The 21076-nt window shown below is 47.5% G+C and overlaps 1 protein-coding gene across 1 annotated transcript in view; it reads left to right on the forward strand.

Annotated features, from left to right (window-relative positions):
* Positions 1-2196: 2196 nt before the first annotated feature.
* MINDY4 (MINDY lysine 48 deubiquitinase 4) overlaps positions 2197-21076 on the forward strand; it is a 94970-nt gene continuing 76090 nt past the window's right edge. The window contains exons 1-3 of the mRNA XM_054992021.1: positions 2197-2269; positions 6145-6264; positions 12377-12582. Coding sequence (XP_054847996.1) covers positions 2207-2269; positions 6145-6264; positions 12377-12582 — 389 coding nt within the window. The 5' untranslated portion in view covers positions 2197-2206. The remainder of the gene's footprint in view (positions 2270-6144; positions 6265-12376; positions 12583-21076) is intronic.

A 21076-nucleotide genomic window follows, 5' to 3' on the forward strand; every position in this document is an offset into this window, starting at 1 on the left:
TTATAGCTTATAAACTTAAAAAGTAGTTGAAAATTAAATTTCAGTCTTTGAGGAAATATTTCATACTGTTGTTCAGAGGTGAACACGAATAATGAAACTGGGTTGAAGATTAAAAAAAATCAGAACTTTGGGAATGTACAGAGCTGAGTATGTGAGCAAGAGCAGCAACTGGCGACCATTCAAACTGGCAAAGCACAGGACGCAACACAGGCGGTTGTACACTTTCTGAAGCCACTACACAATGTGACACCCTGCTCCACTCCTCGGAGCAGGTCTCGAGGGCCAAATGTGGCTACGAGGTGGCCCCACGTCAGCTCTACATCATCAGCGTCAACATGATTGCTATTGCACTTCGGTTATCACCAGCAATACATGCTTGCTACTGTACACAGGAGAGCCATTCACCTGATGCCAGGAAAGCACCGGCATGGAAGCTACAACGGCAAGGAGAGGCAGCTCCAGCTGACTTGGGCTCCCCTCCGTCAGGGTCCTATGACTGGGAACACTTTCCTCCCCCCTCACTAAGGTCATCCCTGCCAAGGCTTGAGACTGCATCAGGGAGGACAATTTGATAATTATACAACTTTCTCCGACACCTTCCTGATCTCTCCCAGCTTCGCCTTCATCTGCTGGCCCTTAAGTAAAGCTGCTCCAGTAGCTGCCACATCCACTTGGCCAGCCAATTACTTTTGTGTCCTGTTCAGGGATGGGTCATCAGATATTCTACAGTCAGAATCAGTTTAGGCCCCGTTGTATATGGCTACACCTCAAATACTCATATACGCAGATGAGCTGACACAATTCTGGGCTAGCAACAGATTTCCCACATGGCCAAGGATCACTGTTCACCCCGTGTGTAAAACCTGGGAAGCATCTGGTTGTTCCGGCATCACTTCTACGGCCCCATGAATCGAGATCCCTGCAACTCAACCCACCCAGCCACGGCAATCCAGTTCCTGTGGCCTTCCTTGCAAGTTGGTCCTTCTGAAAACACACTTGAGCATTCCTAGGATACCTTAAACTGTCTTTCATGGTATCTTTGGTGGCAAACTTGCCAAGCTTGCAAGATGTTTACCTGTATCCAGCACTGGCCGCTCAGCCAAATTGCCAATCAGTCGGTTACGGCTGGCTGGCATCCCATGGGCCCAATCAGGCCCACCCATGAACTTCTACCAGTAAGCAAAGATGGTGTGATTGAGAAGTGGCATGGGACAGTCAGTAGGTCAGACTGAGCCCCCTCCCTCGGTTTCAGCTTTGCCAACTGCAGAAGCCTACTCCTCAAGTCAATACCGAAACACGTGACCTCCTCAACCATGGGGAAGGGGGAAGATCCAACTAGCCACACTCCACTGTGTAGCCCAAGTAGCCACAGCATGCCTAGTTGCTAAACGTTATGTGTGGCTGTACTTCCACTCCCAGCTGTCTTTCTAGGGCACCATGTAGCAAGCCCAGCGTGCCAAGGTGGCACCTCAACCCACAGGAATAATCATTACTGCCAACGTGCCCTGAATATCCACATCTTAGTTTGAGGAAAAACTTCAAATTAAGTCTAGCTCTATTCACTCCCCATTTAAACCAGCAAAAAGGTTTAAATAGTTTCTTTTTAAAAACATCACTATTTACACTCCAGATTTAAGACACCAATAACCAACCCACATAATTCTGATTTCACCTTAATACAGATTTACAATTTATCTAGCAAAGACCACTTCAGAAGTAGTGATTTTCTAAGCATTTTTAGTGTTACGCTATTTACAAACATTATAAATCAAAGTAATCCCATAGAATGAAGCAATTCTTACATTTGTTCTCTCCATCACACACACACACCTCTACATTGCAAAATATTCCTTGAAGAATCTACGCAGTTGTAAAAATGTGTACTGCTTTATCTTTAAAGGAAGACTAAATGTGGACATTACACACGCAGAGAGAGATTCGCAAGCAGGTTAACACCGGATGTTCTTTAGCTGGTTCTTGCAAAAGGTGGGAGGGGGGAAGCAAGAACATTCTCTTCCGAGGATACCATCTCCATGGTAACAGCCCAACGGCAGCGTAACCGACGGCCAACAGTACAGCAGACAGCAAATGGAGCAACTCACAGCTGTGCAAGGGAACATAGCATCAGCTGGCCAGTTAGATGTCATTCCAGTTTGACTAAGTCCCAACACCCCCCCCCCTTTCATGCACAAGAAGAGGTAAAAATATGGAAACTGCTTTTGTGGAAGAAGTGGCTGCATCTTTGGTGAGGGAGTTTCTCAGCAAAAAGGTAAAGAAGTTCACAATTCACTTTGTCAATGCATGTTGGTTTTTAGAAAAATATTGTTGTTTGAAACTGCAGCGAAGTCTAAACTTTTCCTCTGCTTTCTGCCAACCCTGCTCTCAGGGTAACTGCTTTCCACTGTTCTTTGGTTCAGGCGTCAGGATCAAAACACACCCAGGACTACACATCCCATAGTGCACTGTGGTTGCAAATGAATACAGAAGCAGATGCATACGGAAGTGAGAGCACAGGCTTTGTATCGAAGCCTTGGAGTTTAGGGGATTGTTCATCAGACACAGCCCTTTCGAAAAGTTGCTTCACTCTGGATAAGGCTTTAAGCCATATACCTGTAGCTACTATGGATCTAAAGTTGGAACTTGTTCAGCAAAAAAATATATGATCATAGCTTCTTTTTACTAAATGTTTTAAGCAGAGTGATTTAATGTTGGTGTAATTCACAAAATGCATTGCTCAAGATTATGCTCTGGAAATGTGTAGTTATTCCACTCTTTTGGGAGGAAGTTATTAATCATATTAGTCAAATTAATTGTGTTAGAAAACTCATTTTTGAGGATGTTAAGAATCTAACTGATGGTCAACAGAGATGAACCCTCTGTGCCCTTACGGTCGCTAAATGACTTACATTTCTACATTGGAAAGACAAAAGTCCACTTCCTGTATATCACTAAATTGAAGACCTTATAAACTTAACATTTGAACGTATTGCATATAGAAGGCAATTGCATATGGACTTATTTTTAGGTATTTGGACATTTTTAATTGATATCTATGTATAGATTTGCCAAGGGGTTTTGTAGCCAGTACTGTTTTCGTTTGTTTGCTTTGTTTTTGCACTACTAAAGTAATTATTTTTAAAAAATTAAACACTAGGTCTGCTATCGTATTACAGGGCAGGAGGATGCGACTTTTCACTTTAAGAAGTGCTGTTAACGTCACTGTTTTTAGCATATGAGGTGTTTTCAACAGTTTAAAACAGCATACCTGAATTTCACTCACTATATAGATGTTGCACGCCAGCATTCTAAAAAGCCTTTGCCCTCAGCTTCCCCTTCTAAAAGAAAACCATCTCATCAGATACTCAGTGATTTAATTTCTGGCCTTAAAGCATACTTTTGACAGAGCATTGGCTTCCTTGATCATGGGGGGCAAAATCAAACCCCAAGTTCGCCACTGAACCTTTTGGCAGAACTAGGTGATAACTGGGCCATCTTTATGAACAAGGATGGGTGATCAGGTGATATCAAGCACCTGTCTATGCAACCATCAGTCCCCCCCCCCCCAGGTTCCATCAGACTGGCCAACAGTGCTCATCAAAATACAAACGAAGGCTGCCCTTCTTCAATGCTGTGGAGGCATATCTAGATTACTACAAAGTTAGGGACTTATCACACCTTTTTGAACTGTAAAGGGACAGCCAGTACAGTAAGTGTCAGATTGGGGAAACACAAATGTGAATCCTCACATTCTTCAGTGGAACTTCAGTGGGCGATGTAGGCCAGTCCCACTGAGCTTTTATGATGACAAAACGCAGGACGGGAAAGAGGACAACAGTGTTGTAAGGTGCTTTGATCACCACTTGGAGAAAAAGTAGGCTACAAGTATCTAAATGAGTCTCAGAAATGTTAATTTTGCAATAAAGCAGGTTTTACCAGAATATGAACCAAGATGTTTTGTAACAAGAGGCTTTCATAAGCACAGACGATCGGGTTTTCACCTACCTCCCAAATAACAACCGCAATAAATTTTGGAAGGAATTTTGCAGAGTGCTTCAGTAGATTATTCCAACAGTAACCGATTAATTCAGGTGATAGAACAGGATGCAGGAAAGAAGTCAATCTGAAGGCATTTTTTAAAAATGGTATTGTTCACAGACAATTCAAACAAAGATTTTTTGTGCTGCTCATTGTCAGATAGGCCTTCAGCATATCTGCCATGCATCAAGTGTATTGTGATAAGAGTATTGTGCTGCAGTGCCTGTGTGTGCAAAATATAATCAAACGCCTGTTGCTTTGATGCTAACTGCTTGTCTTCCAGGCAAAGTGTTTTGCTTCCAAGTTCCTGGCTGAAGCCTGGGAACACAACCTTGGTCTTAAACACAAGAGACTGAGCTGAGCTCCTTTCTCTTCCCTCCCTGGTGGTGTTGTGCACAGGCTTGTGCCTCTGTGGTTCGTTCTCTTTTTTCCCTAACCAACCACAATAAAAATTAAAATAAAATCCAGGAGTCCTTCTTGAATTGAAGCAAAACAGATGGTTCTTTATTAACCCGGGGGATAAGCCTCTTCCCTTACACAGAAGTAGACGGTCTCCTTGTGTGTAAAAAGCTCAACCCCTTACAATAGAAGTGTAGAGTAATTAATACTTTCAGATAATAACAATATTACAATATTCTATTATTTGCTATCTTATTGGCTCATAAGGTATCTAGGGTTAGTTCTGATTTGAAGATGCAATTCTGGGTTGGCTCTTCTTCTGGGGAGAATTCCAAATAGGCTAACCTCTCACCCACTTTCTTCTGGGCATAATACTTTCAATAGCGCCAATGCGTCTTGATCTAGCAACCTTGATACCCTCCAATAACTGAATTCTGCTGGTAAGAAGGGATATTTTATTTTCTCTGTGTCCTTTCCTCCAGTTCCTTCTCTGCCTTAAGGAAAGTAGGCCACAGGTGGCCAAAACCAGCTTGCTGCATCAAATCAGTTTTCTACAAAAGGCTCTCTGGTACTGATTTCTTTTGGAATCTTATAGAATAATATAACATATGCATAATATTTTATAAGTGCAGCTCTAAAAGCAGTATATCAGTTCTTACACAGTTTCAAGTCTTCTTGTTTCAAGTGTCATATTCTTACAGGTTGCATTTCAAGTACTACATTGACTCCTGAGCATAGGAAGAAAGTGCAAGGCATATATGTGTTGTATAAAAGTAATATATAAAATCCTTTTCTTCAATTCTATATCCATCAGCGGTGCGCACCGAAACTTCGAAAGGCCTCTCCTTCCTCCGGGGGCGCGGTGGGGGTTGGTTGGTTTGTGGCGACACTAACCTATAATTGATCCTGTTTTACTATCTTTAGGGATTCCAGTTAATTCTCTTGTACAGCCTCTTGAACTGGTAACTTTCTTTAATAAAGTCATCTTTAACTCATACACTGGAGTGATGCAGTGAAGTGAGTGGGGAAGTACTCGGCAAGACCTGACAACTATAGGGTAGCAAATACCTACTGTGAAACGAAGTGGTAGGTAGGTAAAGCCAGTCCCCTGTGCAAGCACCGAGTCATTACTGACCCATGGGGGGGGGGGGGACATCGCATCACGATGTTTTCTTGGCGGGGTGGTTTGCCATTGCCTTCCCCAGTCATCTAACACTTTACCCCTAGGAAACTGGGTACTCATTTTACCGACCTCAGAAGGATGGAAGGCTGAGTCAACCTTGAGCCGGGCTACCTGAACCCGGGCTTCTGCCAGGATTGAACTCAGGTCGTGAGCAGAGCTTGGGCTGCAGTACTACAACTTACCACTCTGCGCCACAGGGCTCCTCAAGTGGTACCCAAGCGCTAAATTATTATTTTCATTTCTAGACAACCCTCCCCATCTGACAGGCTCAGGGCGGTGTAACAACATACTGTTTGTACATAGTTTAAAAACAATGAAAACATTATGAACGAACATTAAAATCCTATTCCATATACAATAAAAATTTCTCAATTGGCAGATATAAGCATTAAAATACAGCATTTTAGGTGTGACAACTGCACTGAAGAAACACTCATGTTTACATCCAAACATTTTTCCACGTGGAGTTTGGGCCACCTTTTTAAGGTATTATGTAATAAATGCACATTCTTCTCCCTTCTGCACAGGGCTTGAGCAAGACAAGCAGCACCATGGACCAAGAATTCCCACGCACGGCCCTCAGCATCAACAACAGGAACGAGCTTCGCAAGATTTTGCATCTACAGCCATTTTATAAACTAAATAAGGTAAAAAGTTTCTTCTGTGTAACTTGGGAGGATGAACCAGTTGAGGCCATGTCAAGAAGCAGGGGTCTTAGATCTGTCCTGGGAAACTTGAATCATTTTTTCATATCCAGGGCCATGTAGATAGCAACTACTAGGTAAAATTTCTCTGCGCCGTTTAATGTCTCAGATCAAATTGTTTTGTGTTTCAGCGGTGCCGGATTTCTGCTCGTTTAAAAATTACATTTTCATTGCACGCAGACCCTTATGATTACAAATTAGAACAACTGATCAACGTTACTTCTTGAGTCTTTACCGAAACTGAACTTCAGTTTATTTGCTGTTAGATTTTGGAACATGCTTACTTTTAGGCGATTATAAGTTGGAGAATGCTTTTGCTAATGAATCTAGCGAGATCTGTATAGATTACTGATGTTGAGAATTGTTCGTTTGGGGCCATCTAAATCAGTTCTTTCAAATTTAATGGCTGGTGAAATTAATCATCTTCCTTTCAATTAATTGGGACTGGTTATGATTTTGATTGGTTTAATCTGTCAGTAGATGTTATTTGGACGATGTAAGAACTTCAGATAGCAACTTTTATCTCGGTATAAGCAGGATTCATTACCTGTCCCGTCATACGCAAGATACAAATGTGAGAAAACCCAGTTATTATTCCAAATGAAATCTGGCAGAATTGATATACCAAGGAATTTTTTAAAAGGGCCTCCAGTAAATGTTGATCATGAAATAAGCCATAGGCAGATGGGGAGATGGCCAAAGAGGGTGAGGTGCAGCCGCCGCCCCCCCCCCCCCCACAACTTTAACGATCTTTTGGGAAGCAGGGCTGTAACTGGGGAAGTTAACAGAGTACTTGTCCTTTTCCTTTCCCAGGAATTGTCCGCTAAGGAGGGGTGGTTGGAATGAGGGTTTAAGCACTTTCTAGAGCTCCCTTTGCATGCACACACCAGCATGCATGTGCTTCCACAGATGTGATGTTACTAGAAATGGGCACAAACAGCATTATGAATGGAAAAAACCCATGTTCACGAATAGCCCGTTCATGAGGCACCATTCCAGACGAAGAGGTGGTCGTTGTGAACCTCGTTCGTTGCGTTCGTCTGCTATTCAGGAAGCCACTAGGGAGGAGGGCGGGAAGAGGGGTGGGTGGGAAGAGGGTGCCAACCACAGACCTCCTGCGTTTCTCAATCAGACCTCTGCTTATAAAAGGGCACTGCGCTCCCGGTTCTGGTTTCACTTTCAGCAAGCAGTGGAGTGGGACAGAGCTGTTGATAGCCTTTTTGGAGACAGGGAAAATGCATTGGAGCTGAGATTTTTTTGTGCGTGTGGTGGGTGGGATAGGGACCTATCTCCTCTGGTTCCAAGGCTGCCGCCAGGCCCCACAACCAAGCTCAGTGCACACCTTGGCCGAAGGCTCACCCTGATTATTACTGCCTGATCTGATCAGGCTGCTGTGGGCACCTCGGTTGAGGGCTCACCCAGACTATTACTATTATTAGTATCAGTGCCTGATCTCATGGTCAGGCTTCTGCATGTGCTGGGCTAGGGCTCTAGCCTCAGCCTCCGCTTCCAGGGCTGCTGCCAGGCCCTGGGGCCAAACTCAGTGGGAATCTCAGCTGAGGGCTCACCCTGTTACTATTACTTCTATCAGTGCCTGATCTGGTGGTCAAGCTTCTGCGTGTGCTGAGCTAGGGCTCTAGCCCCAGCCTCTGGTTGCAGGGCTGCTGCCCTTTCTGTTCTCCTTAATTCTAGTTTGGTGGCACAATAAGTCTTCATATTGTGGTAGCCACGGGTGGTTGTGGGGGAAGTGCAAAGGTAGTCCTCCGGGTTTCCTCGTGGCAAGCAGTACTGCTTGTGACTCGGGGGCAGCAAAGAGTACTCCCGCTCCCCCAATTGACCTGTGGGGGCTGTGTAAGAGGCCAAAAAGGTCTTTCCACGGGGGGGGGGAGGATCTCTCTCAACATTTTGAGGTGGGTGATGGAACCCTGGAGGAATGGTATGTGTTTTATGAAACATCCCTCCCGTCCCCATCCCAAACTCTCAGTGGTCCCCGCCTGCAGCCCGCCCCTCACTCCGTTGTCCGTGGCCAGCTCCGCCTGTAACCATTTGGGACAGTTAGTGATCCACGTTTCAACACCTCCATATGGAGGCACTTTCAGGCCTTGTCAAGTTCTGCAGTCGGTAGGAAGAGTCGAGGGAAGAAGAAACACGTCTCTGCACAGAAACAGTTGGCTACCTTGGTTGTTGCCACTGAACCTGCAAAGCAATCTTCTTGGGTTGTTGACTCAGGAGCGTTCCAGATATTTGTAAATGACAAAAGTTTGTTACAGGAGCCAAGGTCTTCAGCTCTGAAATCCGTGAGTATGGCAGTATTTGACAATGTGCTGTGTGTTCCCTCACTAGAAAATAATTTGCTAAGTATATGTGTGTTGGATGAAGCTGGATTTAACATACAGTTCCAGAGTAAGGGTTGCAGTATCCTGAAAGATGGTAAGCAACTTGCTAGAGGGGAATTGAAGAATGGTCTATATGTGTTAAAAGCAGACACAGGGAAGGCACAGTCAGTGGTAAATAAGGGATTACATGATAAATGTATTCATTTGCTGCACAGGTGTTTAGGGCATGCAAATTTGGGGGCAATACAAAAAACGCTTGCATTGTTAAAGAATGAAAAAGTATCTAACTATAAGGTATTTTTAGATTGTGATTATCTGTAAGCAATGTAAGTCTCAAGCAGTCCCTGTTGCCAAAAAGAGTCAAAGGGTTACTGACAAACCACTGAGTTTAATCCATTCTGATGTAATTGGGCCTTTTCCCAACAGCCATTCAAAGCAAAGGTACCTGTTACTTCTGGTGGATGATGCTAGTAGATTTATGTGGTGCTATCCTTTGGTACACAAGTCTGAACTGTGTAAAACAATTAAGACATGGGCTAAAAGGGTAGAGAAACGATTTCAAAGCCAAATACAAGCGTTACAGACAGATATGGGCGATGAATGTATGTCCAATCAGTTGGCACAATGGTTTACCAAAAAAGGCATTGAGCATAAGATTGCCAATGTTTCCTCGCCCACTGAGAATGGAATTGCAGAAATCGTGCCAACGATTCAGGAGACAAACACAAATTAAAAGGAAATCACATAATTTCTTTTTTAGAAAGTATTTTTATTAATTTTCCACTTAACCATTTCATTAACACATTCTGTACTGTCTTCCTGTCCCTTGACTCAACTTAAACTGGGACAAATTTGTAAAAGAACACTGTGCTGCTGAACTTGCTTGTGGCATGGGGCTCCGCACAGGTCCATTTCAGACAAGCAAGTTGAAACTATGGGGTTCCTATCCCATTTCACTCGTATCAAATCCTTACTTGCTTGTGGTGCAGTGCTCTGATCAGGTCATGCTCAGATTGGTGGTGGTCCCCACATCGCAGAGGCAGGGCCTCCCCGAGCGCGAAGGCCAGTTTCAGCAGAATGAAGGGCATCTGCAAGGAGGGGTGAGGCCAGGCCACCATCAAAAGATACCTCTCTGGTGTGGCAGGGAGGGGGCGGCCACCGTCAATACCCACCTCTCCCACATGGTGGCTGGCTGCCCTCTCACCAGCCACTCAAACCCCAACCAGCATATCCTTCCTTTGCCAACGCCGCCACATTCGGTGAAGTGGGTTTCGTCAGCGACCGACTGTCCTGCTCTTGCGAGCGCAAGGGCCCCTCTGAGGGTCAATCCCCAAAGTCCGGTGACAAGAAGGACAGTGGCCCAGGTCACAGCTCTGCCCCTAACCCAAGCAAGCAGACACATAAGCCCTGTCCCTGGCACCTTCTAAGTACTTTGTCTTTTTCTTGTGTATTAACATACAAACCAGCGTAAGGCACATGACGACTGACAGCTTTACAAACATATATTATCCTCCCGACAAGGCCTGTCCCTGGCACCTTCTAAGTACCTCCTCTTATTCTTTATAAACTCAACGACTTTTGGTATAATTTGTATGACAGAACAGGCTAAGGCACAACTGTTGTCCATCTCATCGTTTCTGGCGAGGTAGGAAGGTGGGTGAGGTTGGCAGCCGCCGCCGAATTGTTCCTCGGGGGTGGGACCCTGGCTTCAGGATACTGGCCATTTGTGGTACTTCATGGTCCTCCCCTTCCTCCCGACACATCCAGTCCCTCCCTGTAGCCTCCCAAGGGTGACATGCCCTGCTCCTTTGTGGTGAGGCAGGAAGGTGGGTGAGGTCAGCTGCCACCATAAGCATAAGTCGGCAGTTGGCAGTTCAGTTGCGGTCCCGATAGCGGGGGGGGGGGGGGGAATCAGGCCACCCACCAAGCAAATGTCAACTCTCCCCCAGTGACAGTACCAGCACACTCCCGTGGGGCCAGACCTCCCCGCCCCGAGGGGAGGCAGCTCAGAGCCGCGTCCCCGGGCCGGCCGGGCCCGGCGACCTATGTCATCACCCACCTCCCTTCCTTTGCGGGGATTCCGCTCCACTCTCCTTTGGCCCGGTGGCCGGGCACATGGGGGGTGCTGCCGGCGAGCGGCCAGCCCCCCTGCCCCCTCAGGGGAGGCAGCTCGGTGCCGCCTCCCCGGGCCTGCCGGGCCCGGAGGCCACTGTCCTTACCCACCTCCCTTTCTTTGCGGGGATTCCACTCCGCTCTCCTTTGGCCCGGCGGCCAGGCACATGGGGGGTGCCGCTGGTGAGTGGCCGCCCCCTCAGGAGAGGCAGCTTGGCGGCGGCGCCTCCCCGGGCCTACCGGCCACCGTCCTTACCCACCTACCTTCCTTTGTGGGGATTCCGCCCCGCAAAAGGGGATTTGCTAAGGGATTTCTGCAATTCCATTCTCAGCGGGCGAGGAAACATTGGCAAAACCTTTTGCAGAAATCCCTTTTTGCACTTCAAGCCCAACCGGGGCCAGTGAAGGAGGCCCCCGTAAGGAGGGGGCGGCCGCCGTCGAAACCCACCTCTCCCGCATGGTGGCCACCCTCTCGCCAGCCAGTCGAACCCCAACCAGCATATCCTTCCTTTGCCAACGCTGCCATGTTCAGTGAAGTGGGTTTTGTCGGCAACCGACCGTCCTGCTCCCGCGAGCGCAAGGGCCCCTCTGAGGGTCAATCCCCAAAGTCTGGTGAGAAGGAGGACAGTGGCCCAGGTCAGCTTGCTTGATAGCTAGCAAGCTGACACACCATGTCACTGAAATGGGACTCGTTGTCCACTGCCCAAAGAGGCTCCTTCTGAAGAGGGTAGCATGAGTTTCCTTCCCTCAAGGTGTGGAAGACATCCTTTCCCTCCCTCCCGTGCCTTCCATTCCAGCAAGGGGCCTTTGATTTGCTGCATGATCTCCTGTTGCGGAGTTGGCTTTCACTCAAGTACATCCACTCATTGCCCATCATGGAGAGTTGGTCTCCCCGCCCCGCTCTTGTTGATGCAGCCCCTCTCCTGGACAGGAGCACAAGTCTCTCTCCTTCCCCCAAGGGCGGGTAAGGGTCACTGAGAATAGGGGAGAGGAAGTTGTGGTTTGTCTCTTTGGAAAAGTGATAATCGAGGAGCGTTACATGAGAACCTTTGGTGGGGAAAGTCTACTGAAGTGAAAATGTGTGGGAAAACCCAGGCCTCCCTGAACCGAACCGGTTCTCGAACCGGGCCCAGTCAGTTAAAAGTTCGTGGTCCGTGAAAGCCCACGAACCCCGAAGTGGCGGTCCGTAGGCCAATGCCGGTCCATGCCCATCTCTAATTGTTACATTTATCAAGATTTCAGACAGTTTATTTAAAAAACCCTTCATATTGCAGATAACATGGATCGGGGTGACAGAAGGGTATTTTTGTAAAACACTGACGTTCCACAACTCTCACAAACAGATTTGGCCCTCCCAGTTTCACCTACTGAAATCAAGGGAATTATGAAAGATTCTTATGAATTCTATAATTAATTAGGTGTACACATGGTTAAATTCTTTAATAAGACGCTATGATCCAAAGTCATTTTAGATCATTGGGCAGATGCTATTATTTATTACTTAAGGGAACATCCCTAGAATACCTCCTTATTTAGCTATTTCTTTGTTTACAAGAGTGGACCACTTAAAGAAAGTTCTCTATAACTTGAAATTCTTGTTATTGCAGACAAAGGAGAATCCCCTGAAAACCATCCTTGAAATCATGACTAGCTGTTTTCTGGAGCAGACCATTAACTTTCAAAGCCCACCAGTTCCACAGAACAAGCACTCCCAGCTTAGAGCTTCCGAGACTCCCGTACCCAAGAGCTCCTTCTCTGATGAAGACACTGGTGTGCCAGAAGCACCTGAAACGAACCAGACTGAGAGATGCAGGTAAATAAACCCACTTGAATCTTACAGCTCTTTCTTAAAATCATTAATCACCAACAGCACTTGTTTTGACAAACCAATACAGCCAGCTACCTACATATACTGGCTTTAGTTGTATACCTACCACATGCTTCTTACATTTATCTTGGAAAAGTAATTCCAGAAATGTATGCATTTGCACAAGTTTGGTCCTTATCTAGAATCAAAGCATGAGCAATCAACCCTTTTAAGACATACTGGTGAGGGAGTTTTCTCTTAAGAAGTATGTATGTAGTAGGGGCATAATTGCATGTATGCAAGAATACTGAATTACTTAGTTCTTGGAAAGTTATTTCCCACTGAGGTCGATAGATCCGGATGGTATAACTCCAGAGAAGTGTAGTTTTCAAGTAATTATATTCAACGGTGAGCTGTATATTGAAATAAAGTTTGATTTCTGGAAGTTATTTTCTTCCTAAGTACGGAATGCAGCATCCTGACTCATTTCAATCAGACTCAACCATAGAAATTTAAAGAAATACAGGGATTAAATTTCACAAAGTATTTAAAATGTCAATGTCCAGAAAAAAACTCTTCAAATTAATGTAGCAGGACTCACTGACTTGTGCTGGACGTATCATTGGCCAAAACCAACCTTTAAATCCATATACAGTAGGTTTGTGTAGTGTAGTAGTTTTGGTAGAAATAAGCCAATTAATAAAATTCCATTAACTTTGTTCATTAGCTTTGTTCTTGTTGACCTCAAGTGGGAGACAAATGGAAAATAAGAATGGAGCCTTATCGAGCAAACTTACTGTTGCAGCCGGTTCAATCGCTGCACAATTCTGGTTTTGCAAAAAGATCTCTCTGAACGAATACTGGCCGAGATGTATAGGCCAATAAATAAATTTTGACAAAGATGAAATTGATTTATCGACTACCAGAATAACAATTAAACCAAAATTGAATTTTTTAAGTTCTGAAAAGCATTATCTATCCAGAGACAGGGGAGATGTGATGTTAAGTTTATCTATAATCTGCAGTTTGAAGGTTTTTACAGCGTTATTTGCGGCCTCGTTTTACTGAATGTTGTATATTTCTCTGAATAGAGATTACTTCTACATCTATATGAATTTAAAAGATAAAACAAAACCGTTTTTGAATCAAGGGCTAAAAAACTAACTTTCATAAGTTTTGAAGTTAAACTTCTTTTTGAAAATAATCTTTTAGCCCCTAAAATATGTCTCTGAGGAGATAAATGTTCTTCAAACTATTAGGAAAGACTATCACTCCCCAAATCACTTAAAAGACACTGCAGAATCTTTGTTAAAAAAAAAAAAAGGAAATGGGGAAAAAAATTGTACCCAAATATATCATTTCTGGTACTGTATTGTAGCCCATGTGTGTTTTATTTATTTTATAGACCAGGGCCTTTTCAGTCCTGGCTCCAAACCTCTGTTGGATGAGACCAGGACCCAGCAGGATTTGTCATCCTTTTGCTGGGCCTGTAAGACAAAGATGTTCTGCCAGATATATGGTTGAGGCTAGGCCTGGCCTCCACCAGCCAAATAGAGGAGATTGGATCCCTCCCTACTAGATGTATCTGCCACATAGCTCTTTAAAACTTTCTAAATAGTAGTTTAGGTGGTGACTGAGCGCCACTATCTATTTTTATGCTTCACTGTTTCATATTGCTATTTAGATTATTTTTATAATTTATACTGAAATGTTTTAAATTAAAATTGTAATCTGCCCTGAGCCTGCTTGTGTTGGGAGGGCGGAATATACATCAAAAAATAAATGAACAGCTGTACTTTGAACCACTCCCCAATGAATTCTGCTAAAAAATGTGCAAGAGTAGGAAATACAGGAATATATTCAGGACTACCATCAGGCATTATTTTGCGGCAAATGGCCCTAACAGTCCAGAGTTTATTTTTTAATGTTCTCTTTCTTAATGTAACTCTTTCCCCTCATGTATAACAGCATCTGGCTTTCTACATGCCGTTCTGCAGAAACATGTAAAATCACATACATTAGCCACATCCAAGCTAATACAAAAATATCTTCAAACCTATATTGGTTTTTATTTTTTAAAATATTAGGGTATCCAAAATTACTATAGTATTTTTCAAGACCTAACTAATGGGTTATAAACTATTAAACCCTCAGCATCAAGACTGCTAGCAATTGCATTCCAGGATCCAAGACCACAACAATGTATGAAATATTTCCCCAAAGACTGAACTTTAATCTTTAATTAAGCTATAACTTGGAAGTCCTATTTCACTGTTTACTAGCTCTCTCGCCCACTGATTTTTAAATATATTTTGTTCATCTTCGTTCTTCTGTGCTTCCACACATGGGGACTGAGCAGGCGCAGGCCAGCCGCCGGAGAATTTTCTACAGCTTCTATAGCTCCGAAGGGGCCGTTTGTCGCGCGCCTCAGTGACCGTTTTCCCGCCCAAACGGTCACATGCTCCTCCAGCGACCAACGGCCCCTTCCCTCAATTCTCTTCTTGCCGCCGCTTGGAGAGAACGTGAGCTTCGTTGCTCTGTCTTTTTGTGTGCTTTTGAACTTCTTGATTGATCTTTTGGCTTGACTTCGGACTACTCTTCTGCTATACTGATTTGGACTTTGTGTGACCTCGGTAATTATAACTCGGACTGTCTGACCATTCTTTTGCCTGCCCCTGAAGATGGCCTCCAAGGCACTCTTCAAGCACTGTGTGAAGTGCCACACGAAGATGGCACAAACTGATGGCCATGAGCTGTGCCTCTTCTGCCTGGGGGAGACCCATAACGTGACCGCATGTAAGGTCTGCCAGGGGTTTACCCACAAGGCTCGGCAGGATCACCAAGCCCGGCTAAATTCCGCCTTGTGGAAGTCCGTCATGTCGGAGGCCACCCCGATGCCCTCTGCTAAGGCCGGCCCTAGCCCCTCTGCCGAATGGCGATCTAGAGCGGGTTCAGTGGCTTCCGCGAGGTCGGGGTCAAAATCTTGGCCCCCAAGTGCCTCGGCGTCGAAAGCGGCCTCACCGGCACAGGGATCGGCAAGGCCGCCCCGAAGCGCATCTTCTACCTGTTCGGATCCGAGACCAGCTTCGGAACCGAGGATCGTGGTGCCGAGTCCCCGCTCGGAGCCGACAGCTGGCTCGATACCGATCAGAGCGAAGGGGTCGAAGCCGAGGTCCACTTCGACGTCGAAGAGCCCTTCGGTTCGGAGGTCCTCATCGGACCCACCGGCCAAGAAGACGACGACTAAACATCGCCACCGGTCGCCGCGTCCTGTTCCACCAGAAGACGTCATCGTACGCCCTCGCACACCTTCTCCCCACCTGGGTTCCCCGGATCCGGAGGAGGTCCTGGAACCGGTGCCGGAACCGACGGCCTTCGACGTCGTGCAGGCGGAGTTTTCTCCGGGGCCCCCTGGTGAAGGGGAGCCAACCATCACCTGCCCGTCGTTCCCCAGCTACTTCCATCCACGGACGACGTCGGTCCGAGGAGAGTGTCAGTTCCGACCGTTCCATCGCGTCCCGTCATCGCCAGGCTTCTTACCTTCCCCCGACGTACCACTGCCAGTGGGAAGGGGCACCTGCCGGGTTCTCCGGCTCGGAACCGAGGCCTTCTACGTCGAGGCAAGCGTGGCTCCCCCCGCCGATCCAGGGAGAGGAATCACAGCACAGTTCCGAAGGAGAAGAAGTGGAGAGCGTGGGGGACTACCGTTCCGAGTCCTGGTCCGAGCCTTCGCCGGATGATGATGTGGCGCCGAGCACCAGCTCACCATACGAGGATCTGAGGATCTACTCAGTCCAGATGGCCCGGATGGTGCAGGCGCTGGAGATGGACATCTCATCGGCTACCCCCCAGACCAAGGACAAACTCCGGACAATCCAGCGTCCATCGGTTTCCCCATGCTGGAAGGCCTTGAGGAGATTGTGGAGAGGGTTTGGAAGGTGCCCTGCGACCAGCCTGCAACTTCTAAGAGGATCGAGCAGCTTTATAAAATCAAGCAGGGCACCTGGCAAGCGCTGGTGAAACACCCTCCACCCTCCTCACTGGTCACGGAGGAATTCCACCCCCGGCGTTCAGGCCAATCTTCTGTACCGTCTGACAAGGAGAGCAGAAAGCTTGATGCGCTTGGCAGGCGGCAGTATTCAATTGCTTCCCTGGGCCTTAGGATCGCCAACTACCAGACTATTATGGCTGGTTACCAGCTTTATCTCTGGGAAAAGTTGGCGTCCTATGTTGGAGACCTCCCACCTGAAAAGAAGGCGGTGGTATCCCTGCTACAGACCGAGGCTGTGAGGCTGTCCAAGCAGCAGATGAACGCGGGGAGCCACGCTGCCGACACTGCTGCACGGGGGATGGCTTCGGCGGTGGTCCTCAGGCGCCATTCCTGGTTGCGGTCAACCGCCCTTTCGCAGGAGGTGCGATCCAGGGTGGAGAGTATGCCTTTTGAAGGGGACTCGCTGTTCTCCAAGACCACCGACGAGGCCTTGAAAAAGAAAAAGGAAGACAGGCAGACGGCGCGGTCCTTGGGGCTGGCTCCTGCGGACAAGCCCACTTCCAAGCCACGGTACGCCCCCCGGTACGGCCCATATCATTACCAGGGCCGGTACCAGCAGCAGCGGCCGGCTACCAGCAATATCCTGCCTACCCGCAACGGACCTATCCTCCTGCGCAACAACAGAGGAGGCGTAGGCCGTTCAAGTCTCGCCCGTCGCAGCCACCGGCCCAGCAGAGGGATCAGCAGGGTCCCGGGAGGCAGTACTGACGGGACACGCCAGCCGTATCCCCAACTTTTTCGGACAGACTGAGTCCACTCCTCTCTGAGTGGGAGTCAATAACATCTGACTCATGGGTCTCAACGATTGTTGATAAGGGATACGGGCTGGAATTCGTTGAGCTGCCCAGGTGCATTTCACCCGACAGTTGTCAATAACACTATGGCCGAGCTGGATGCGGAGATCGTGTCGCTCGTGGCCAAGGGTGCTGTGGAAGAGTTGGCCTATGAGGAAACCGTAACTGGGTTCTTCTCTAGGTTTTTCCTGGTACCCAAAAAAGATCGGGGTTTACGCCTCATTTTAGATCTGAGGGGTCTTAATGCCTTCAAGATGGTTACATTGACGATGGTGATCACCTTACTGAAACAGGGGAATTGGTTTGCAGTCCTTGATTTGAAGGACGCATATTTTCACATGGGGATACGGTAAGAGCACAGAAAATACCTGAGCTTTGTTTATCAATGTAGAGTTTTCCGGTATAGGGTGCTTCCCTTTGGTCTATCCACTGCCCCACGAGTGTTCACAAAATGTGTGGCCCCTGTGGTCTCCTTCCTCCGTGAGGAGGGCTGTACCATCTTCCCATAGCTCGATGACTGGCTCATCGTGGCTGAGTCGGAGACTAGGCTGGTGCGGGACATTGACGTAGTGCTTAGCACTTGTGACCGCTTGGGGCTCTTGGTGAACTTTGAGAAATCCAAGCTAGTGCCCACCTGCAAGGTTTCTTACATCGGTGCACTGTTAGACTCCGTGGAGGGTAAGGCTCTGCTCCCCTTGGAGAGGGCTAGGTCCCTAAGGGGTCTTGTGTCCATGTTTAAGAGGAACCGTTTCCAATCTGTACGCACTATCCAGTACTTGTTAGGTCATATGGCAACGGCCACCTCTGTGGTCCCCTTCGCTAGGCTGCATATGTGCCCTCTCCAGAACTGGTTTGTACGGAGGTACGATGCCATGCAGCACCCTCCGTCCCTCAAGCTCTCCATCCCAAGGGTCATCCTGTCTTCCTTGGACTGGTGGTTGTCTGATGACAATTTATTTAAAGGAACCCCTTTTGGCTATCAGCATCCTGACGTCACGGTGACCACTGACGCCTCTCTGCTGGGATGGGGGGCTTATTGTGGTGATGTATGTGTGCAAGATGTCTGGTCTGAGAGGGAAAAGACCCTCCATATCAATGTGCTTGAACTAAGAGCCATTCGTTTCGCATTTGTGTCCCTTACAGCATTTTTGAAAAATCGCCAGGTGTTGGTACAGACGGACAACACAACTGCCATGTACTACATAAATCAACAAGGGGGCACAGTGTCCATGGCGCTCTGCCGGGAAGCCACGCTCACTTGGCAATGGGCACTCAGGAATGGCATGACAATTCGTGCTTTACACGTGGCAGGGTCGGACAATGCCCGAGCGGATGCCCTAAGCAGGGTCCTTCTGCTGGACCACGAGTGGGAACTGAACGTAGAGTGCATTAGGCCGATCTTTCGGATGTGGGGTCATCCGGATATAGACGTGTTCGCAACTGCGGCGAATACCAAGGCCCAAATGTTCTGTTCCAGGGCAGGGAGCGACCCCCTCTCTATTGGGGATGCCTTCCAGTGTATGTGGACTCAGGGGTTGCATTATATGTTTCCTCCGTTCCCTTTGATTCCCAGGGTCCTGTGCAGAATAGAGGAGAACAGGACGGACTGCATCCTGGTGGCCCCTTTTTGGCCAAGGCAGGTTTGGTTTCCAAAGCTCCTGCGGATGTCCCAACGGACATATGTGAGTCTGCCCCCTCGGCAGGACCTTCTCCTGAACGGGAGCTTAGTCCATCACGACCCCGGGACGCTGCACCTGACGGCTTGGCGGATCGTTCCTCCCCTGTAGGTTTTTCAGATCAGGTGAAGAAGGTCCTCCTGAATGCTCACAGACCATCCACTAGGCGCTCTTATGAGGCCAAGTGGCGCAGATTCGAAATATGGGCACTTGCTAAAGGAGTGGTGCCTGCCAGCAGCCCCCTAGTGGTTGTATTCGATTACTTGTGCCACCTGCGGGACCTGGGCTTGAAGGTTTCCTCTCTGAAGGTCCACCTTGCGGCTATCTCTGCTGCTCACACTCGAGTTGATGGTGGTACAGTATTTTCTCACCCGAAATCCCGTCAATTCCTTAAGGGCATGTTCAACCTATACCCACCTGTGTCGGCACCAGTACCTCAGTGGTCGCTGTCCCTGGTGCTCTCGCGGCTTATGTTGCCTCCGTTCGAACCTCTGGCAACCTGCCCCTTGGACCTGTTGTCGTACAAGGTATCATTCTTGGTGGCCGTAACTTCTGCTAGAAGGGTCAGTGAGCTGTCTGTGTTGCGATCTGACCCTCCCTTCCTGGTGTTTCATCCGAACAAGGTGGTCCCGTGTCCCTGCCTAGGTTTCCTGCTTAAGGTGGTGTCCGCTTTCCACCTCTCGCAGGATATTGCATTGCCTGCATTTTTTCCTCGCCCTTCCTCGAAAGGGGAGAAGGCCCTCCATTCACTAGATTTGAAAAGGGCCATAACCTACTATTTGGATAGGACAAAGGGCTTCCGATCAAGTCCTCACCTGTTTGTGTGCTTTGGGGCCAAGGACAAGGGTAACAGGGCTTCTTCACAGACTCTGTCTAGGTGGATCGTGTCGGCCATTAGCAAGGCCTATTCCCTAGCTGGGGTGGCTTGCCCTCTTCGTGTCAGGGCCCATTCTACGCGGTCCCAAGCATCCTCCTCGGCACTCCTCAGGGGTGTGCCTCTGGTTAACATCTGCAAGGCGGCCACATGGTCCTCTACAGACACTTTTGTGAGGCATTATGCCGTGGATGTCAATACAGAGCAGGATGTTTCTGTGGCCAAGGCTGTCCTACACTCCCTTTTTTCCTAAGCAAGTCTTGGATGAGCTTCTTTGCGTACCTGTCAGGTACCCTTGGGTGAAATTGTATATATGCTATCTGTATATATGTATATATTGAATATATATAGTTATTGCACATGCTGTATAGATGTATATATATGTGTATGTAGTTGTTATTGTGTTTGTTACACATGTGGAGTGTTATTGGTGTTGTATAATAATAAAATTGTGTTGGACTTCACACCACCTTCCTTATTGTGTGAAGCTTGGTACTCTCCCATGTGTGGAAGCACAGAAGAACGAAGATGAAAACAGGGTTGACATACCTGTAACTTATGTTCATCGAGTTCTTCTGTGCTGACACACAACCCTCCCTCCTACCCCGCTGTGAATTCCAATGCACGGTGCTGTGATGACTATAACAAAAATTGGTGTCTTTGAAGGTTTATGGCTATGTGTATTGGTTAAGCGGCGGCAAGGGAGAACTGAGGGAAGGGGCCGTTGGTCGCTGGAGGAGCATGTGACCGTTTGGGCAGGAAAACAGTCGCTGAGGCGCGCGACAAACGGCCCCTTCGGAGCTATAGAAGCTGTAGAAAATTCTCCGGCGGCTGGCCTGCGCCTGCGCAGTCCCCATGTGTGTCAGCACAGAAGAACTCGATGAACATAAGTTACAGGTATGTCAACCCTGTTTAACCCAGCCTGAGTTTCAGCGAAGGCAAGCTTACAAGTGAGGTATACTTTTTTAAAAAAATCTTTTTTCAGTGCTGGGATGCAGCCCTGTGGAACAACTGTTACTCTGAGCATGTTCAAGCTGTTTTTCTGCCAGTATTGGAGTGCAGGGAAGCTCACAGGACCACTCGAGAAGGAGCCATAGTTTAGTCC

Source organism: Eublepharis macularius, chromosome 11, assembly GCF_028583425.1.
Source record: "Eublepharis macularius isolate TG4126 chromosome 11, MPM_Emac_v1.0, whole genome shotgun sequence".
NCBI lineage: Eukaryota > Metazoa > Chordata > Lepidosauria > Squamata > Eublepharidae > Eublepharis > Eublepharis macularius.